Source organism: Colius striatus, chromosome 5 (assembly GCF_028858725.1).
Source record: "Colius striatus isolate bColStr4 chromosome 5, bColStr4.1.hap1, whole genome shotgun sequence".
NCBI lineage: Eukaryota > Metazoa > Chordata > Aves > Coliiformes > Coliidae > Colius > Colius striatus.
The window spans coordinates 35,712,691-35,733,735 of record NC_084763.1 but is presented as its reverse complement, the minus strand read 5'-3'; the positions used below and the strand labels follow the sequence as shown (position 1 = coordinate 35,733,735).

Here is a 21,045-nt window from a genome sequence, read left to right as displayed (position 1 = left end):
GCAGAAAATAGCATTCTACTTTTTTCTTTTGGTACATATGTTGGTTGGACTAAGATTTTTGAGCTCTGTACTCATACTGGCTACAGAAAAACAGCCTTTTCAACCACCTGTTAATGTGTCCATGTGTTAATTTTCTTCTGCAACATGAGAGACATACATAATTATATGTCTTGGTCAGTTTTAATTGTGTTAAATACAAGGGGTTAAGGACTACACATTGTTATATATACAGCATAGCATAACGAGAGATGGAATTTATTTGGTAAATCAGAAAATGTTAAAATCAGAAGTTACAATTTTTCATGAACTGGAATTATCTTGAACTGGAAATTTCCTTGGCCAAGCAACGTTTAATTCAGATCTTCCAGTTTAGCTTCGTTTTTATGCAGTGGAACCCCATACATCATTTCATTTTTTATTACACTGAAATCAGAGTACAACTCCCACCAGCACAGAATACAGCAGGCATACAGCTAACTAACATTGAGAGCAACCTCCCCACTACCCACACACAGAGAAGCTGGCCTGGCCTGCAAGGACATCCAACAGCCTCTCAGAATTAATTTTTTACCAGGAGGGAGCTGAAACACTGGGACAGGTTGCCCAGAGAGATTGGAAATATTCCTGGAATGCCCCATGTCTGAAAACATGGAATCAGATTGGACAGGACTGTGAGCAACCTGACCTAGTTGAAGATGTCTCTGCTCATTGCAGGTCAGTTGGACTACATGACCTTTAAAGGCCTCTTCCAACCCAAACCACTCTGTGACTCGATGATTCTTCACCTGCAGCCCTGTAGCCGTCAATGGCTGAGGGCCAGTGGCACCTTTCTATCGAGAAAAAGATAGGGAAAAGTAGCCGGAGGAGGGTTCCCACCGAAGAATAAACCTGGGCCGCAGCAGCCAAGACAGGGCAGGGGCCAGGAGGAGGTGCGTTTTGCCCTCAGGACCGACTTCTCGCCTGAGGACCGAAGTCCCCATGCTGTGTCGGTGGGACCCTGGGTCTGGCTCAGTGCGTACTGCACACGCCTGTGGGGTTCGTGGCCGGAGCGTAGTGATCACGGACTGGGGCCGACGACACCGCGAAGCCACCGCGCTCCTCTGCTCACACGCGGCTGACCGCGGGTACTGCTACCCCGTCGCCACCTTAGCCCCGGCAGGACGTGGCAGCTGCCCGCCAGGCCGCGGCGGCGACCTGCCGCAAGGGGCGGATCGCAGCGGCAGGAGAGGCGCCGCCTTCCCGCCCGCCTGCCTGCCCGCCCGCCACTGCGGGCCCGGAGTCTGAGGAGGAGCAGCGGCGGTCCTGGTCTTCCTGGCGGGCGGGAGGAGGTGAGAGGCGCCGGGGTCGGGGGACGGGATGGGGTCCCATCCCCATCGGGCGCTGCCTCAGGCCAACTGTGCCCACCGTCGTCAGGCTGCCCATCGCTGTGGTGGGGAGCACCCGCCGCGGCTCCCCCTACCTTCAGACCGACTGTGGCAGGCCTGACGATGTCGGAGGCTCTCGGAGCGGGGCAGGCAGCAGGGCTAGGTGCAGCCCAGCCCTCGGCAGCCAGGACGGGCGCCCCGGTACGAGGCGCTGGCGCGGAGCCGGCTGCCTCCTCGCTGCGATGGCCTTACAATGCTGCCCCGGCTCAGCCCGGGGGGACGGAAGTGGCCAGGGCGGCGACCGGCCGGGCAGTGGAGTCGCCGGTCTTGTCTGGAGGTGCCGGATGGGACATGGGCCTCGCCGAGCTCTTCTAGGTTAGATACCGGCCTCGCCGAGCTCCTCTGGGGTAGATACCCGCATCGCGCTGCCGCCCGTCACCCTGCCGAGCGGGCATCAGCCTGCGCCTGCCATCCGGCCAGACCCTTGCCTCAACCCTGGCCTCAGGTCTCATCTCCTAAGTTACCACCCGAGCGTGAGGTCACAAATTTAGTGACTGTATGTCTTTCTCTTTGCTCCTTTTTCTCCTCCAGTAGTTAGTTTTCTAAAAGTAGTTTTTAATGTCTCTGTCACCTTCTAGCTGGCATAGCCTCTCAAGTGTTTTCTTAGCTTACCTAAGGGCAAATGGCAAATTTATGTCCCTTCCACTATTTTTTTTAATATCTATAAAGCCAGATATTTTGTAAAAGCCTGATTTTGTTGCAGTCTGTTCTTAAACAACCCACCTTAGCTACTTCTTAGAATTTGCTTTCCATCTATTTACAAATTGATTGATCAATAATTTGACATACAATCTGTCCAGAGACTGAAGTTAGTCTATAAAATCTTTGTTTTCCTCAGTCCTCCTCCTCTGCTCTTTTAGAGGTATGTCCTTGCTGAGTTCTCAAGCTGTCACTTTGATCAGCGTTTTAAGCATCAAGGGTGGGTTTCCTAAGTGTCTGCTGACTTGAAAATCTTTATCTTATCTTTAAATTTATCCTTTACTCTTATATTTTTTCGCTTTCTGTCTCTCTGTAAAAGGAATTCCATTAAATATGTATTCACAATTAACCTTTCTGCTGAGGGCTGAAGTAAAGAAGACATTTGACACTTCATCCTACTTTGTATCACCTCTAATTTGTTCATTTTCCTCTGAAGTTATAAACCTTCTGTCTTTTACTGTATTTATGGAACCTTTACTTGTTACACTTTATGTCCTTCACTAGTTATAGCTCATTTCTGTACCATTGCTGTTCTTCTTTTATCCCTGTATGATAGCACTGTCTCTGTAGTTTCTTAGCCATGTACACACATACCCCCTTTTTTTTCCTTTTTATTTTTATACATTTAGTAGAGTCCTGTAACTGCCAGTTCTCTGATCTCTTCCATCTCTTAGATTATTTGACCAACCATCATGCCTGCCTATTCCCTCAAAGTTTTTTACGAAGTCTGTTTTAGTCTGTTACTCACACTCTACTTGCCTTACAACAGGTTAGTGTGAAACTTTGTCGAGTGGGGCAAATTCAGCTCACCAGAGAAATTCATAATGTCTAGATCCTTGATGCCCACTCTCCTAAGGATTCTTTGGGCAAAAACTGCTGCAGTATGGTTCAATGGTACTGGTAGCCCATTTTCTTAAGGTGGTTCCCTTTCTATCACAAAGCTTTGCAGCACCTTCATGTCACATGACCTGAACTGAAATGGGCATCTGTCATCACTTGGTAAAAGTATACATGTTCTGTCATATCCATTTGATATATATCTGTTATCTGATGAAAATACATTATGTTCCTGGATGGGAACCTATCATGGTACAGGAAATACTGGTATTTTATTCATGAGTTAGATACATTTCAAATCATATACTAAGAAGGAGGTTGAATGGGGTTTTTTTCAGTGTATGCATAAAAATCCATGTGGTCTAACTCTGCCAGAACAATTCACTGTTAGAATCCTTTCTTAGAACACTGATTTTGTGGTTGCTTTCACATGCTGTTTTCCATCTTTATTCTCAGCCCAGTTTCAGTGAGTTCTTCCCTTCTAGTCAAAGCTGAAATGAAAAGATCCCATTCTTCTCATAGCTTCCTCCAGTGTTTTTAATTGTGAGAGCTTGTTTACCACACATACTATATTCCTAGCCAATAGTTGGGTAAAGTCCCCCACTGGTGATGTTACCATCATATCAGCTCTTGGATAGTGGCTCAGAAAGAGGTTCATTCATCTCCTGCTTTTTATGTCATCTGTTGCCCATTGCTTCCAAGACGCTAACCTCATGGTTTCTCTCTCTTTGCTTCTTCTTAGCCTGCCTTTCCTTGTTGCTTCCTTCATTTTTGGAACTCATTCCCATTCAACAGTGCAGAACCACTTACATTATAACTATGGCTTCATGTGAAGACTTTCCTCCTGGAGGTTGTTTTATTGGGTTTTTATGTCTTTTTGTGACAGCTGTACAGCAGTTCTGTGACCTCTTCTCTGCAAAGGGGTAACTTTATTTCTTTTAATTTTCCATGAGCCTTAGCTTCTGTTCTTCCTCAAAGCTTCCCTTACTGCACTGAACTCGAGTCCTAAAACTCCCTTCTCTTTTATTATTCCATGAAATCTATCTCTTCCTGCCATTAGCTTTTCTTGGAATGCTGCCCCATGTGTTTGTCTCCAAGATTTGTCTTCTCTGCCTGGTCAGAAAATTGTCAAGCAGATTTGTGGCTTGTGGCCTTGAATCCTTTACCCTTGCACCTGCAGTTAATCCTTATGCATCCATGGCCAGACCTAGCACTCTAACATAGCACTGTCGTTACAGATCTCACAAACAGACCTTGACAAATTTCCCTCATTGTCTTTGCCATTGGGCAGCCCATTTCCCAGGGTGACAGGTCAGTATGTCAGGTGGATGTCAGTCATGGTGGTAGCCATGACATTTGCAGCTTTGACACTTTTACATCCCTTCCTTTCTAGCCAATATAGGATACCACAATAATAACCTACATAAGGTTTTAAAGGAACTCGGTTTCCATGAACTCACAGTCCTTATGCCAGCCCCACTGCAGCTATCTCTACTTTCTAATATTTTCCATAATGACAGTTTTTCCTTACATGTTTCTTCTCGTTATTCCATTGACCATTAGTTTGAGGAGCATGAAGTTATCTCGTGGTCCAGTGTTCCAGAGCTGTGGAAGATAGGGATGTGGTGGTTTAGCCTGATGTCCACCCAGTCATAAAGTCACTCCCCCTCCTAAACTGGACAGGAGAGAGAGAGAAATATAACAAATGGCTTGTGAGTTAAGGACGGAGAGATCACTCAGTAATTAGCGTCACGGGCAAAACAGACTCAACTTAGTGAGAAAAAGATTTGGTTTATTAAAGAAACAATAAGAGCAGGGAGATGAGAAATAAAACCATCTTAAAAACACCTCCCCCCACCCTTCCTCTTCCCAGGACTCCCTTTCCTCCCCACCCAGTGGTGCGGAGCATGGGGGTTGCAGTCAGTTCATTACAGATGGACTTTGCCGCTGCTTCTTCTCAGGGGCAGGCCTCACACTTACCACTGCTACAGTGTGGGGTCCCTCCCACAGGAGACAGTCCCTCATGAACTTCTCCAGCGTGAGTCCTTCCCACGGGCTGCAGCTCCTCACAAACTGCTCCAGCATGGGGCCTCCCACAGGGGCAGCTCCTCACACACTGCCCCAGCGTGGGTCATCCACCGGAAGAACAGTCCTTCAGGAACAGACTGCTCCAGCCTGGGTCCCTCATGGGATCACAAGTCCTGACAGCAAACCTGCTCTGGTGTGGGCATCTCCCCCTCGGACTCCCAGGTCCTGTCAGGAACTTGCTCCAGGATGAACTTCTTACACAGCCTCCTTCAGGCAACTACTCGCTCTGGTGTGGGCTCCTCCACGGGCTGCGAGTGGATCTCTGCTTCCCGGTGGTCCTTCATGGACTCTAGGGGAACAACCTGCTTCAACATGGTCCTCCCCACATATCACAAGGGAGCCTCTTCAGTGCCTAAGCACCCTCCTCCCCCTCCTTCTCCACTGACCTTGGTGTCTGCAGAGATGTTTTCACATTCTCTCTCCCTGTTGCTGCTGCAGTTTTGCAACTGCGCAACAACTTCTCCTTCTCAAACATGTTATTCACAGAGGTGTTACCTCCATCGCTAATAGGCCAGGCCTGGGTCAAGTGCAGGGTCCAGCTTAGAATTGACTGGCCCTAACCCTGTGAGCTATATGGGAAGCTCCTGGCAACTCTTTTTGTTTAAAGAAGCCACCCTGCTACCAAAAAACCTGGCCCAGGCAAAACCACTACAAGGGAATAGGAGAAGATGGAGAGAATATTACTTACTCCTGTAAGTTTATTATTGAAGTGCTTGAAGTATTTTAAGTTGCTGCTTGTATTAGTGACACATTTCAAGGCAAAATTGAGTGGCATATACTCTATTAAGAAAACGTAACAGGAAACTTAGAACCACAGATTTTGCTTCCAGAGGTGTTTATGAGTTATGATGTCTTGTAAAATTGTATGATGGTGATTTTTTCCTTCTGTTGCTTTCTCTTTTCTTTTCTCTTTTTTATTTCCTCCCAGAACAAATTATTGTAGGTTTGGTGTCTTGGAAGTATGGAATCAATCTCTATGATGGGAAGTCCTAAGAATCACAAAGAAACTTTTCTACCAAATGTCTCCAATGGCATCAAGGATGCCAGTAAGATCACAATAGGCATCATTGGAAGTGGAGATTTTGCTAAGTCATTGACAATTAGACTTATCAGATGTGGGTACCACGTGGTCGTAGGAAGCAGAAACCCTAAACTTGCTGCTGAGTTCTTTCCACATGTGGTTGATGTCACACACCATGAAGATGCTGTAGCAAAAACAAACATCATTTTTGTAGCCATTCACAGAGAACACTACACCTCTTTGTGGGACCTCAAACATTTACTCGCTGGTAAAATTCTGATTGATGTCAGCAATAATACAAGAGTAGACCAATATCCAGACTCCAATGCAGAGTATTTGGCATCACTTTTCCCAGATTCCCTGATTGTCAAAGGATTCAATGTCATTTCAGCTTGGTCACTGCAATTAGGACCAAAGGATGCCAGCAGACAGGTAAATAGTATATTTGTATTAATTTAATTTGTTTGTAACGTGAAAATGACAGGAACTGAATGTAAGCAGACAGAACTCACGGGATTCCTCCTGTCTGACTTAACATACCTGAAATATTTGGCCTTTAAGTTTTAGTAGCAAATGAAACTTTCAGAGTCTACCTCACTCCACTGTTAGAACATAAAGAGTAATTGGTCCAAATTGGCCTTTGGGATGCCTGGTTATATTTAAAGATTACAGAGGAAATGTGGATATTAGCTTAGACTAGACTGATGACCTTTAGATGACCACAGACAGGGAAAAGAAATTGAGTCTTAATGTCATCTGTAGGAAATATGGTAATTTTTATCCGTATGTTCTATATAAGGATAGAGGTAGTCTTTCCCAGTATATTTTAGTTTCAGTATCGGTTTATATGGAGTGAGCTATTGAAAGAGATGCACCGAAATCTGAGGTCCTGATCCCAGGTCTCAGGAGTCAATTTTCTAGAAATGTTTGCAGTCAATGTAACAGCAAGGTGCGTGAAAGAAATTGTCTAGCTTTTGTAATGCCCCAAGATCATAAATATGAGGAAGCAGAAAGAGGCACATACGTTTCTAAGTGATCATTTATTTGATCCAGGACTACTTGAGAACATCATGTTCAAATTCCCTCCCAGTATGTTCCTGAAATCCATCCTGTGTATAGAAAAGGCAGATTTATGTTTTTCATGCTTTGCTGAAGTGATATGAAGGATTTAAGCCTACACAAGAACCTAATCCTTCACAGCTCTATGGGCTCTGAGAAATACATGAGAAATTAATGGTATGATATGAAGGATTTAAGTCTATGCAAGAACCTAGTCCTTCACAGCTCTATGGGCTCTGAGAAATACATGAGAAATTAATGGTGTGATATGACTACTGGAGAGTAAGCTGAGTTTTCTGGCACTTCAGGTAGATTTTAAAGACAATGCAATTGAGATATATCTATATATTATATATATAGGTAGATAATTTTTAAAATAACCTCACCATACTATTTTAACAGATGACATGTTTTCTAATGCAGATGACCAACAAAGAGTATTGGGCAAACTATAGTCCACTGTAAATTTTAAAAGAACTTTACAGTACTTTGTAGCAGTGTGTTTCTTCCACTGTGTAGTAAACTGGTCTTTAGAAGGAGTTCCTATTTGACTGCTAATTTTCATCTTTTCCATTAAACATTCAATTTTTGTGGAAATCTGGATTGTGATATTAAGCTAAACTTGTTATACATGGAGAGATCACACAGTTCTCTGTTTTGCATTCTGTTTATGTTACAGCTGTTTTAGGGTCAGCATTCAAGATTCATGTATTTTTGAAGGACTCAAGATTTTCTGAAATGCTCTTAGCTATTGTGTCAAGTTCAATCCAGTCCTGTAGATATCTCAGTGCAGGGGACTCCAGTGTGCAGATTATCAGCGCATCCCAGAGTCAGCTCATTATTAACTCACAAGAAAAAGCCAATTTTGGTTTATTTATTCTGTTGCTAAATGAGTGTGCATATTTCCACTTTGCATGGATTTATATGTTTTTGTTCTTATCCTGGTGATAGAGTCTGCGATAACAGTGTACAGTTTTAGCAGTGGTGCTGTGGTTTGACCTGGAGGCCCTTAAGGGATTTCCATGTGGGTTTGGGATTTTTTACGTTTCAGTCTCTTTCTCTGACTACAGACAATTCACTTGACTTTCCCTACAGGTTTATATATGCAGTAACAATGTTCAGGCTCGCCATCAAGTTATTGAACTTGCCCATCAGCTCAGTTTTATTCCTGTTGATTTGGGGGCATTGTCATCTTCACGGGAGATCGAAAACTTACCTCTGCAACTGTTCACACTGTGGAAGGGGCCTGTAGTGCTTGCCATTAGCCTGGCAACGTTTTTCTTCATCTATTCCTTTGTCAGAGATGTAATCCATCCATACATGAGAAATCAGCAGAGTGACTTTTATAAGATCCCCATTGAGATTGTGAACAAGACTCTACCAATTGTTGGTATCACTTTACTTTCTCTAGTGTACTTATCAGGACTTATTGCAGCTGCGTACCAGCTTTACTACGGTACTAAGTATAGGCGGTTTCCACCTTGGCTGGACAACTGGCTCCAGTGTCGGAAGCAGCTAGGACTGCTCAGTTTTTTCTTTGCAACAGTGCATGTGGCATACAGCCTCTGCTTACCCATGAGGAGATCAGAGCGATACTTGTTCCTCAATATGGCATATCAACAGGTAAGCCAATCTTCAGTTCAGTAAGCCAAAAATGCCTTGACTGTATGCCTGTGGCTCATGAATGCAATATATGTGTTTTCTTAATCTGTTCTTTTCAGTGGGAAATGTTATGGGTTAAGGTATGCATAGCTAGTATCAAATACAAAAGGAGACTAAAAGAAAGGAGGAAAAGGAGGTAGGAGGCCTCCATGGGTGAGCAAGGATCTGCTGGTACAACTCAGGCAGAAAGCAGCTGTCTATGAGAGGTGGAAACAGGGGCTGACTTCTTGGGAAGAGTATAGGAACATTGTCACAGCATGCAGGGGTGCAACTAGGAAGGCCAGAGCCCTTCTAGAATTAAATTTAGCCAGGGATGTTAAGGACAGTAATAATGCATTTTTCAAGTACATCAACAGCAGAAGGATGGTGACGGGTAATGTGGGCCTACTACTAAATACCAAGGGTGCCCTGGTGACGGAGGATGCAGAGAAGGCTGAAGTACTGAATGCCTTCTTTGCTTCAGTCTTTATGGCCAAGGCGGGCCTTCAAGAAGCCCGGTCCAGCAAGGATAACAGGATGGCCAGGAAAGTAGAGGACTTGCCCTGGGTGGAAGAGGAAGAGGTTAAAGACTTGTTGGCCAAGCTTAAGGCTCATAAGTCAATGAGTCCTGATGGGATGCATCCGAGAGTGCTGAGGGAGCTTGCTGATGTGATTGCTAAGCCTCTCTCCATCCTCTTTGAACAATCATGGAGCACAGGTGAGATGCCTGAGGACTGGAGAAAGGCCAGTGTCACTCCAGTCTTCAAAAAGGGAAAGAAGGAGGACCCAGGAATCTACAGGCTGGTCAGCCTCACCTCCATCCCTGGAAAAGTCATGGAACAACTCATCCTGAGTGTCATCACTAAACATATGAAGGAAAAGACTGTTATCAGAAGGAATCAACATGACTTCACCAAGGGGAAATCCTGTTTGACCAACCTGATAGCCTTCTATGAGTGCATAACCGGCTGGCTAGATGAGGGGAGAGCAGTGTATGTCATCTACCTTGACTTCAGCAAGGCTTTTGACACTGTCTCTCATAACATCCTCATCAGAAAGCTCAGGCAGTGTGGCTTGGATGAGTGGACAGTGAGGTGGATTGAGAGTTGGCTGAATGACAGAGTCCAGAGGGTGGTGATCAATGGCACAGAATCGAGTTGGAGGCCTGTGGCCAGTGGAGTTCCACAAGGATTGGTTCTGGGGCCAGTCTTGTTCAACATCTTCATCAACGACCTGGATGAGGGGACAGAGTGTACCCTCAGCAAGCTGGCTGATGATACCAAACTGGGAGGACTGGCTGATTCCCCAGAAGGCTGTGCTGCCATTCAGTGGGATCTCGACCTGCTTGAGAATTGGGCAGAGAGGAACCTCATGAGGTTCAACAAGGACAAGTACAAAGTCCTGCATCTGGGGAGGAACAACCCCATGCACCAGGTCAGGCTGGGAGTTGACCTGCTGGAGAGCAGCTCTGCAGAGAGAGACCTGGGAGTCCTGATTGATAATAAACTGAACATGAGCCAGTAATGTGCCCTTGTGGCCAAGAAGGCCAATGGCATCCTGGGATGCATCAAGAAGAGTGTGGCCAGCAGGTCAAGGGAGGTTCTTCTCCCCCTCCACTCTGCCCTGGTGAGACTTCATCTGGAGTCCTGTTTGTAGTTCTGGGCTCCTCAGCTCAAGAGGGACGGAGAACTTCTGGAGAGAGTCTGGTGCAGGGCCACCAAGATGATCAGGGGACTGGAACATCTTTCATATGAGGAAAGGCTGTGGGAACTGAGGCTGTTTAGTCTAGAGAAGACTGAGGGGGAATATTATTAGTATTTACAAATATGTAAATTGTGAATGTCAGGAGGTTGGGGCATCCCTTTTTTCTATTGTATCTAGCAACAGGACAAGGAGTAATGGGATGAAGCTGGAACACAAAAAGTTCCATTTAAATATAAGAAGAAATTATTTAACTGTGAGGGTGAGGGAGCCCTGGCACAGGCTGCCCAGAGGGGTTGTGGAGTCGCCCTTCCTTGGAAGTCTTCAAGACCCACCTGGACATGTTCCTATGTGACCTGATCTAGGCTGACCTGCATCTGCAGGGGGATTGGACTAGATGATCTCTAAAGGTCCCTTCCAACCCTACCATTCTGTGATTCTAAGAGAAACATGGTCCTGACCTCATGGTGACTTGAGTCACCAAGCTGCAGTCAAGTTACTTACCTCCAAGGTAGGGGGAATCAAGGACATGTACTGCGTAAATCCCTGATAGTAATATACACAAAGAGAATGTAGGATGGACAACTTAAGAGCAACAGCGGAAAACCTCTGAGGTATGTATGGAGGAAGTATGTATATTTTAAGTTCATTTACCAGTGTGAAAAGTACAAGGGTAGATGCTGTAATAGTGCTTACAGCTATGTCTGTGTTTACAAAATGAAAATGCTACTACTTTGTAACATTTTGGACCAGTGGCAAAAACACTTTATTCATTAAAAATTCTATGAACGTCATCTATTACAGGCAATGGAGATTGACTCTTAGTTCCCAGGAGCAATTGATCTTGCATAACCCTGAAACAATCTCTAACAAATCTGTCGTCTTTTAGAAGAGAGTCTGATGCACCTATCTGTCAGCAAGGTAGCTAATTGTCACCATTAAAGTGGTAGAAAAACAGCACTGCCAGAAAAGTAGCATTGCCATTCAGCGCATAAAATCTGCAGGAAAGAGAGATGTGATAGGACAGAAAGAAAAGCAAACTAAGGAAATTAAATCAAGTGGAACAATTTAACAGGGATTGGGTCTGCAAATTCTAAAAGAGCTATCATGAAAAACAACTTCAAGGCGGGATGAGCAAAACTATAAAAGGCAGCAAGAAACTGTGATTGTTCACACTTAGTAAAGGACTCACTGATACTTTTACTAAGAACTTATGTTGGTTTTAATAATATTGTAAAACTGTTACTTGCTAATATTCATAGAGAACCTCTTTCAAGATGTGCCATATCACAATAATTAACCTGAAAGTGGAGAAGTAATTGAAAATCCAAACCTCTTAATTGTTAGGGAGCCAAATTGTTTCTTTTTCCTTATAAAGCTCTCCAACAAGAACAATCTTGGATGTATCTAGTGTATAGGGTCAACAGTGAAACAGACAAAATAACTTGGATTCTGCATAGGGAGCTGAAGCAAAAATAGGAAATGATACTAAAGTATTTCTGAATGTAACAAATGAAAAACAAAGGTTTACTCAAAGTATATTAGAGAATTTAAGTTTCCAAGGTCTGAATAACACAGCTTGTAGGAATGAGCAGATTTATCTGATTTTAGAACACAATTATTATCAATGCTATATGTTACATTTTCTGTTAACAATTCATCTAGGTATTCATGTTTAATATATTTTAAATCTAACAAGAGCAATACCATCAGTAAGGAAATAGTTATTTTCCTCCAAGACATGAGGAAACCTCTGAAATATTTGACCCCATTTTATAGATGTCCTGTGACTCTAGACTTTTACTCAGCAAAACAACTGGTGATATTTTTAACATTCTAAAGCATTTCCTTTCTGCTCTATTATCAGGTTCATGCAAATGTTGAAAATTCTTGGAATGAGGAAGAAGTGTGGCGAATAGAAATATATATCTCCTTTGGAATAATGAGTCTTGGATTGCTTTCTTTGCTGGCAGTAACTTCCATCCCTTCAGTAAACAGTGCCTTAAACTGGAGGGAGTTCGGTTTTATTCAGGTGTGTTACTCTTTAAATAAGGGGAGTTTGTTGTTAACAAGAATTCCTGGATGATGATCATCATGATCATAGTCATAATTATGAACAAAAGCACTTTGCAACATGATGAGAGCTCTCTTTTCTCCTCTCTCCACTAAGTAAATAAAAAGAACATACCCTTACTCTATTGCCATGAAGCATTTCAGGAGTGTTAGAACAGGATTTTGTGTTTACACTTCCTAGTCTTAAATAGCCAACATAGCTAAGACCAAATGAGCACTAATCTATTCCATTGTTAGAATTTCTTGCTAAATTCAATTTAGGGAAATTTGGACAAACTTGCTAAAGGCAGTGATACTGATGGGATACTACTACATGTAGATGCACAAAAGTGTTAAAATAGAAGACTTAATTTGTCCTACAGGATTTTTATTGCACAGCCCTCTCATAGCCATGGTATAATTGATTTAGTTTTATTTCCCCTCCACTGTGTGGGAATTAATATAGCACCCAACTGCTTTATTTCCAGTAGCTGAGAATATCCATTAGTAAAACGTGAAGCTTTGTTTATCAAAAGCAAAGGCTTTTCCAGGTCCTGGCATGCCTTTTGCAACCCTCCTCCCACAGATAAATATCTACAACAGGCAGACCTAACCATCATAAAATTCTGAGAAACAGGGGCTTTAGGAAACAGCTTAATGTTTGCTTCCAAACAAAATTGCCATTAGTTTTAGATAGCATTCAGTGATAGAAATTTCATTAGGATTTGAGCAATAATCACAGAGTGATGTGTCTACAAAGGCTTTTTTTTTATTGTGTCATAGTTACTGCAGTTATTTCCACTGTAAATAAAAGTCAGAATAGTTCCAAATTGAGTAATTATGAACTTTTAATGAGTTATCTGTCAGTATTTTGAGGAATTTAATTCGGAACAAGCTATTCTGGAAGTATACAGGTACAGCTAATATTGCATCACATGCTGAAGAGAACTGGTATTGCTAATTAATCATGCAATTTTTAATCACAAAAATTACTGAACTACTAAAAATGTCCTTAGTTATCATTAATGGTACTTCACTTTGTCATTAATTACTTTCCAGGATGTAAATTGTTCTTCATTTAGTTACTTGTCCTTCAAAAAGTCCTCTTGCTTTATTCAATCAGAAAATAGACTTTCAGTGATCCTTCACTAAAGTAAAAGGAGTCTGCATTTCTCCAAAAGCTTCACTGCACCCAGGATGCAGGTAGAACAGATAAAACATGATAATTCTTACTTTTGTCTTTTGTATCTTCTAATGAAGTGCAATATGATGAAATTACTCTTCTTATAATCTTACTCTACGGGGAACAAACAGTGGAACTATTAGCCCATCATCTCAGTGCTGCTTTTTTTTTTATGGGAAGAGCCATATGTTTTTAGCTTCAATCCTGATTCTCAGGTGATTTGCCACAATAATTGCTGAACTTCTTTTGCATCTGACAGATGAGGAACCAGTCAGTCAACATACTCAGTTTCTGACCTCAGCACTTCCCACTGATAATGTTGCTAATCTTAGTAAATATAGTTTTGTCAAAATAAGGGTCTTGTAAAGAGTTTTACCACTAAACATATTCAGTCTTGAGTCCTATCAGGAAAATCTGAGATTGGGATTAACAAATTATTTATATATATATAGACTATTTTCCTGTCTTGTTGCAGTAGTATAAGCCCCGAGTAAAATCTCACCTACCTACTCTGGTTCAAACAGACCTCTACAACAATTTTCCTAATACTGTAAAGAAAGCCTAATTGTGAATGTTTTGGCCCAGAAATCATTGCTATCTTCTATATCCCCAATTATTTTGGAGGTGTCTCCATCTTACCTGGATTGGTTTCATAGCACAGGTGTCAGAAGCCCCAAAAATTCCAGCCTGCTTGATTAAGGGAAAAGAACTCTGCGAGATGAAGCAGATCAGGCTCCACATCATATCTCAAAGTATGAAAAGGAATGAAGTGAGATATGAGAGGGTTGAATAGTGATGCAAAGGGAAGTTACCACGTCAGCCTTACTAGGAGCTAAGAGACCAGCATAAAACTTGGTACAGAGCTGACCAGTATACAAAACAAATATCTGATTACTTTGTCATGATTCAGAGAGAAACACTCATAATATCCAGATAGAAGAGCAACAGAACGAGTCAGTGATTCAAAGTTTGCTTAGTTGGAGATCTTAGATGCTGGAAACGTAGCATGAAACTTTGCAGGCATCTTAACTTGACCCAGAGTTAGAGCTTATTGAGGAAAGACACAGGGAAGAAGCTGAGGCTGACAAACTAATGCATCGTGTTTCTCAAACGCTGCGTCAGTACTCTTCTTTTTCCCTTCTAAACATATTTGGATAAGAAACAAAGATATTCATAGACAATAAATTAAAAATTATTCATATTTTGTCAGAGCAGGCAGAATGACGAGCCCACACCAATATACTGCAAAGAGAAAAAGGCATTTATTGAAACCAGTCCTTCAGTGTTCACATAAAATACATGGCAATGGAGAATGTTGTCTGCAAGCACTGCTGCATTAGGTGCTTCAGGCTTCTGAAGGAAGTTAAACTATAAATATATAACGTAAGCATAAATGACTACTGCTTTTGTATTCCTACCTTAGAGCCCAAAGCATGTCACTCGAAGTGGCAATGGACAGAGCAGACTAGCTTTGAAAGCTGAGCTTTATGTTTCTTAGCAAAAATAAGTGCAAATCTGACTTTTGTATAATAGGGAGATTATCTTTTTGTAAACATTCCTTTTATCTGCTAGCACAATCCCATAGTTCTTTGGAGACAGTATTACTCAAACTTTTATTGCACACAGACTTTGAGGAAGAGCTGCCCTGCTTTGTTTCTCCCACAATAGGATACTTTCCCTCCAGAGTAAAAAAAGAACAAATCCTGAGTATTTCACAACTTTCCGGGTAAAATTCTAGTCAAGGTTGCAACAGACCATTTATAAATTTAGCAATATTTAGTTACTGAGGGTATCTGAAACATACCTTGCATAAACGTGGGCTTTGGAAAATACCTTTTGTGTATATAAAGTGCTTGGAACTAGTCTAACATTGTGAAGGTAGAAATGCCTGAAGCAGGTTTTTCCTGCAGCAGATTTGTGTCTCTATATATGTACATCTTCCTGGTAACATTTTAGGGATTTTTCTCCTGCATCCTTTCCACTCCTCTTAATGTTTTTTTTCATCTCAAACAATGACAGTCTGTCACAATTATCAATGGTCTTGGCTGGGAATCTCTCATATCGGCTAAAAACTTGACTTTCATTGGGAAGGAAAATAAACTAAACGAGAAAGACTTAAAGAAAAGCTAAAATATTGCAGAGTCCACAGGAAATGTGCTAATCTGTAACTCAGCTTGGAAGATAAGGAAGAAAAGCAACAAAAGACATTCTTCCCCTTTTCCCAGCAGCTGTCCTTGAGCCTGAGCAGAGAGCTCCCAAGAGTTACTTAAAATTGATATTACTACTCACTCACCAATGTGAATGAGAAGTATCCTTTCTTGTTGCTTTCAAAAGACTCTTGCTCTTAAAGAAGTTAGTATCCTGTGCCTCTCCTAGCCTCTCTGGTAACTTCAGTTTAAGTGCTCTTCCAGCTCTCATAAATGTATTCACCCCTTTCTTTTGATGTCTTAAGAAACCAGAAAAGGATGACAGAACTGCAGTATGTATATTCCATCTAAAGCACAACTACATTTCCCTCCTCCACATTGTCTAATCATAAATTTGTGCAGAAGAAAACTTGGTTGCATACCTGAATGACAGCAGCTCTCTCAACTTTACAGTGTTAAGCAGATTGCTTTCTAGCAATTAGTAACTCCCACAATCATAATTTATTTCTCAATACTTGAAACATCTTTCATGTTAGCATCCATAGGGGTGGTCAACTTTGGAATATGGCTTTCTGACACTTCTGCTGGCCAGGATTTGTAGTATGATCCAGTGCTACCAACTGATTTTATTTTTACACTTCAGCTGCCCAAGATTGCCGCCTTCTGCACTAGCTGATGTCATTTTGTCCAAGCCTGCTTCGGTCAGTTCTGAGTTTCCTCATTTTACTACTGTGCAGCCATTGTCATAGTCTTTGAATACTGGCAGGGCAGATACAGAAAAATCAACTTTTTATAGCAAATCCAAAAGTTTTGTACTAACACAGCCTCCGGCAGTAGGGTTTTACTTAAGTAGCAAAGGGAGCCAGTCTTGCTTACACTTCTGGAAAAGTCATTGTCAGTAGCTGCAAGCTGGGATAAATGCTCTTAATAGAACTTTCAAGTGCAGATCTGCTGTGACTAAACAAAACAAAGACTGCAGAATGCTAAGTTGTGTGGAGGACATCCTTTTTCTTTCTAAGCAGTGTTATTACTGTCAAAAGTACATCATAGAAATTCAGCAATTAAGAGACTGGTAGAAGAAAATATCATCAGTAGCTGACAGAAGCTCCTATAGCAGTGTCGTTGTCGTCATATTTTTAGATGAATTGTTGATATGATCCAGTGTGTACTAGCACATGTCCTACCAGTGCTTCCAAGAAGCATATGACAACCTTCCACAGGGGGAAAAAAAAGAACTTAAATAGAGATGCATTGTATGTTTTTCTTGTCCTTGTGCTGTTAGTTCAAAGTGTACTACTAAGTGTACTGATGTACTTCTTCACTTTGATTTTGACCATTAGATAGCAAGACAGATAGAGATGTCTCAAAACTGTAGTTTGTAGATGGAATTTTAAGTAAGCGTTAAAAATCTGGTGGGGCAGGAAAAGAGTCTCTATACCTTTTCCCTCGTTTCTTTTTCAGGAATTGTTATAGTTCTCGTCAGTAAGCCTGATGAATAAATAAGGGATGTGATTCACTTGTGCCCTTTGCCCTGCTGGTAGTGATAACAGCAGCAATGAATTCAGGACAGACATACTTGCTAAAAATCTGCAATAACATATTCAAACATTAGGTTTAATAGTACTGTTTGCTGTCCCAATTCCTTACCAAAATGGAATGGAAGCATTCAGATATTGCTTATGCCATTTTCATATCACAAGTGGTTGTCTGGTTGTTTCTTATGGAACATTTTGACAGCAAATTGGATGTTTTAGAAAAAGAGTGCAGCATATCTAATATGTACAAATGTGACTCTGAAATCATTAGCAAAAATGCATAAATATTGACAAGTTAAAAAACATGGTACCAATCTCTAGAATTTAACAAATGTATTTTCTTTTTTAAGTCATTGTATCTGTGACTCTTTGCACGTGGTATTAGCTCAGAAATTCTCCTTTCCCTACAAACTGATTAGTCTTGAAGTAGAAATAATGAATTATTTCACTAAATATTATAGGCTCATAGGCTGCGTTTTTCTTAGCTTTTCTCTTCAAATTAAACCAAACCTGAGTAGCCAGTTACTTATTTCTTCTTTGTTTCACTGACCTTCTACAAATGTTTCCCAAGCAAGTTAGTTATTACATCAGCTTTGGCCAAAAAGAGTTTTTCTTCATTTAGTCACCATCAGAATTCAAAGTATAATAGCATTTTTTTTTTACCATGGCTTGAGAAATTCAAGGTTAATACGTTTAATTCAAGTCTGCTGAGCAATACAATAATGGGGTTCTTAAAAGGGCAGATACACAGAAACAGTGAATGAATGAATATTAGCACTATTTTATGTGGCATGCTCTAGATGATGTGCTAAGAGGTCCTCTGCAGGGTGTTGTGGTAATCTTCTACTTCATCTTTCATTTGGCACTACCTCTATGATAAACTGCATTGTTGCATGGTTCCATTTTGCCCAAGTCCTGCAGTCCAGGTACTCCCATTAATCAGTAGGCAACAGCTGATAGAGAAAGGTAAGGGATGGTTTGTCCTGACTTCAGACAAGTGGATGTAGGCCATTGTGAGGAAGAAGTAAACTGCACCTCTCAGAGTGGTAAAAATCTGCAGTGTTAGGCCTAGATATCTTCCTGCAGAATTGCTTTGTTCCATAATCATAAATCTTGGAAGTGATCTACTTGTGTACTTAAGAAACAGGGAACTTGAACTTTCAGTCATAACTGATGTTGCTCAAGTGACTTCACTGGAATTGTTCCTTATTGGATACATATACTGAAGCTGACTTCCATTGCTTAGAGTTTGGGCAAACATAATCCTCATTTGAGCTTTCACTAATGCCTACAGATGCTAGTGGAGATATGTTTAAAATCGGTGTTCAGTCTAATTTTCAGAACATGTGAACTTAAAACCACATATTGCTAATTTTAAGTGGTGTACAGGTAAGAGATTTTAACATGATGTATAACAGAAATGTTAAAATAATGGGTTGGAGCTGTCTGATGAAGGACCAAGTACTCTTATCTCTTCTTTTTTCCCTGTTTTCTCTTTTTCAAAGTCCACACTTGGATACATTGCTCTGCTCATAAGTACTTTCCATGTACTGATTTATGGATGGAAAAGAGCTTTTGAAGAAGAGTATTACAGATTTTATACACCACCAAATTTTGTTCTTGCCCTTGTTCTGCCTTCCATTGTAATTCTAGGTAAGACCATTTTACTTTTGCCATGTGTAAGTAAAAAACTGAGAAGAATTCGAAGAGGATGGGAGAAAAGCCATGTTACAGAAGTAAGTGGGTCTATTTCACATCTCTCCCCAGAAAGGATAACTGTGATGTGATAATAGACTAATATTTGTTAGCACTGTTGTAAATTCTAGGGTATTTTGTCATAAATGTGTATTTGCAGGATTTCAGTTAAGTATGAGTAAAGTCACTGTGGACTTGCTTGGCATCTAGTACAAGCTCTAAACCAAACTATGATAAATTTTTATAACTAGAAGAGTACTGCTTCAGATAACTACAAAAATATTTTTGTTTTAAATTTCAGAGGGTTAGATGATTATGAAATCAGAATTTTATAATGCTTCTTTGCACAGTTGTATCACATTATAACCATGAGTTCCAGATATTTTTTTGACTTAGAGCATATGCGTCAGAGTACTGTTTATTAATGCCACATTTTCTGGGCACTGTTTCTTTTATTAAAGCCACACTTCTGAGTTACTGTGAACAGAACATATACTATTAGAGTTAATAATTTAAGAAATAAACAGGTTTTGAAACAAGTTAAAGTAATTTATAATGACGTATTGCACATGTACAGTATATTTTGTGTGTGTGGTTTTACACAATTCCATTATTTGAATATTCGAAACCATTTAAATTATTGTGTATATCTGTTAAGCAAATGGCATTGTACCGTTGTTTCTTTCAAAGTAGGATTTTAGACCTTTGTCATCTTTTTATTTTCATACATCACATAATGAAAAATCAAAGCAATGTTACACATGTGTAGGAAGACTTGCAGATATGTGTGCAACTAGTTTTTGGGTTTAGAATGATTGTGAAATACCAGAAAATATTTTAAAACAGAAAAAATGCTGAGAAGTCTGCAACAATAAAAATCTATTTTCACTGTGAAATTTTCAGTATGCTGATAAAACAGAGAAGCAACACAAAACTCCTTTTCCATATGTTTTACACTGGAGTTTTTGTTATTTTCTATTAATTTCCCAGAGACTATCTTACAATCTTAGTATCTCTTTGTGCAAACATAATCTTCTATTTTTATGTAAAAGTTTTACAACAAGTCTCTCTGGGATATGCCTGAAATTTTTGAGAAACAAAACTGTTGTTCTTTTACTTTAAAATGAAAATCTGTCTCTGAAGCTTGACGTCTGCATTTCCTGTGCAATTCAAAAGAACATCCATAATTATTTCTGTCTACTGCTTTGACAAGTTCTACCCTTCTCTAATGTAATAGCCAAACTCAACTCATATACCTTCCAGCCACTCCTGCCTAATTAGCAAAACTTCTATTTCGGTGATCAGAATGTGTATTTGGTAATTGCCTTTCCTTCTATGAAATCGTATTTTTCTTAGCTATATTTGCACTGTTGACAGTCTCTGACTTTTTTAGCTGAACCTTCACTTATTTATTATGTTGCAAGAATTTGTCATCTATATCATAAATCAGAAATATACCCTACTTAAGCTTGAATTTATCCTTAAATATCACTAGTCCTGTAAATCTCATTATCTCTGTCATAAAACCAACATGTCCACAGACTGAGAAGAATCTAGAATCAAACTCTGCTCCCAGTTATGCCACCCTAAATCCAGGGAGTTCATCGTAGTTGTTCTTACTTTCATTTAAAGCTCAAAAAAACTATCACAGTTTAATTTTCATTGTAGTATCCATATTCCCCAAATTTACACACCAAGTCTGTGTATATTCAGCTTTGTTGCAAATCAAGAGACGGTTAAACTTTCTTTCATTTTAATTGTGTTGATATCTAGTGGTGAAAAAGAAATGTTTGTATTCTTTTTTTGAGAATTAAACCACTTTTGATAAGTCTTTAAACATATTTTGTATATAATAAGAGGTCAGTGAATTCTTTTTCTCTCTTAAAATGGAGGTTTCCAAATAATTTTTCAAAATAAAAAAATCCAAATCTTACTACACATGTATCAACAAAAATTTCAGAAG

At 40.5% G+C, this 21,045-nt stretch overlaps 1 protein-coding gene across 2 annotated transcripts; it reads left to right on the top strand.

Annotated features, from left to right (window-relative positions):
* Positions 1-1,271: 1,271 nt before the first annotated feature.
* On the top strand, positions 1,272-20,813 carry STEAP2 (STEAP2 metalloreductase). 2 transcript variants are annotated; one of them, XM_061997172.1, is made up of 5 exons: positions 1,272-1,328; positions 5,977-6,501; positions 8,224-8,751; positions 12,338-12,502; positions 18,893-20,813. In XM_061997172.1, the coding sequence occupies exons 2-5, from the start codon at positions 6,010-6,012 to the stop codon at positions 19,172-19,174; spliced, it is 1,467 nt and encodes a 488-aa protein (XP_061853156.1). In that variant the 5' UTR covers positions 1,272-1,328; positions 5,977-6,009; the 3' UTR covers positions 19,175-20,813. The 2 variants fall into 2 exon arrangements, with proteins under 2 accessions (XP_061853156.1, XP_061853157.1); XM_061997173.1 differs by having other exon boundaries at positions 19,041-19,146.
* Positions 20,814-21,045: the final 232 nt, after the last annotated feature.

What these genes read in the sequence shown, in the direction of transcription:
- STEAP2 (XM_061997172.1), top strand. Translation starts at nt 6,010, where the DNA reads ATGGAATCAATCTCTATGATGGGAAGTCCTAAGAATCACAAAGAAACT. An exon ending in CAAAGGATGCCAGCAGACAG is followed by an intron (nt 6,502 to 8,223) that starts GTAAATAGTATA and finishes CTTTCCCTACAG; the next exon opens with GTTTATATATGCAGTAACAA. An exon ending in GGGAGTTCGGTTTTATTCAG is followed by an intron (nt 12,503 to 18,892) that starts GTGTGTTACTCT and finishes TCTTTTTCAAAG; the next exon opens with TCCACACTTGGATACATTGC.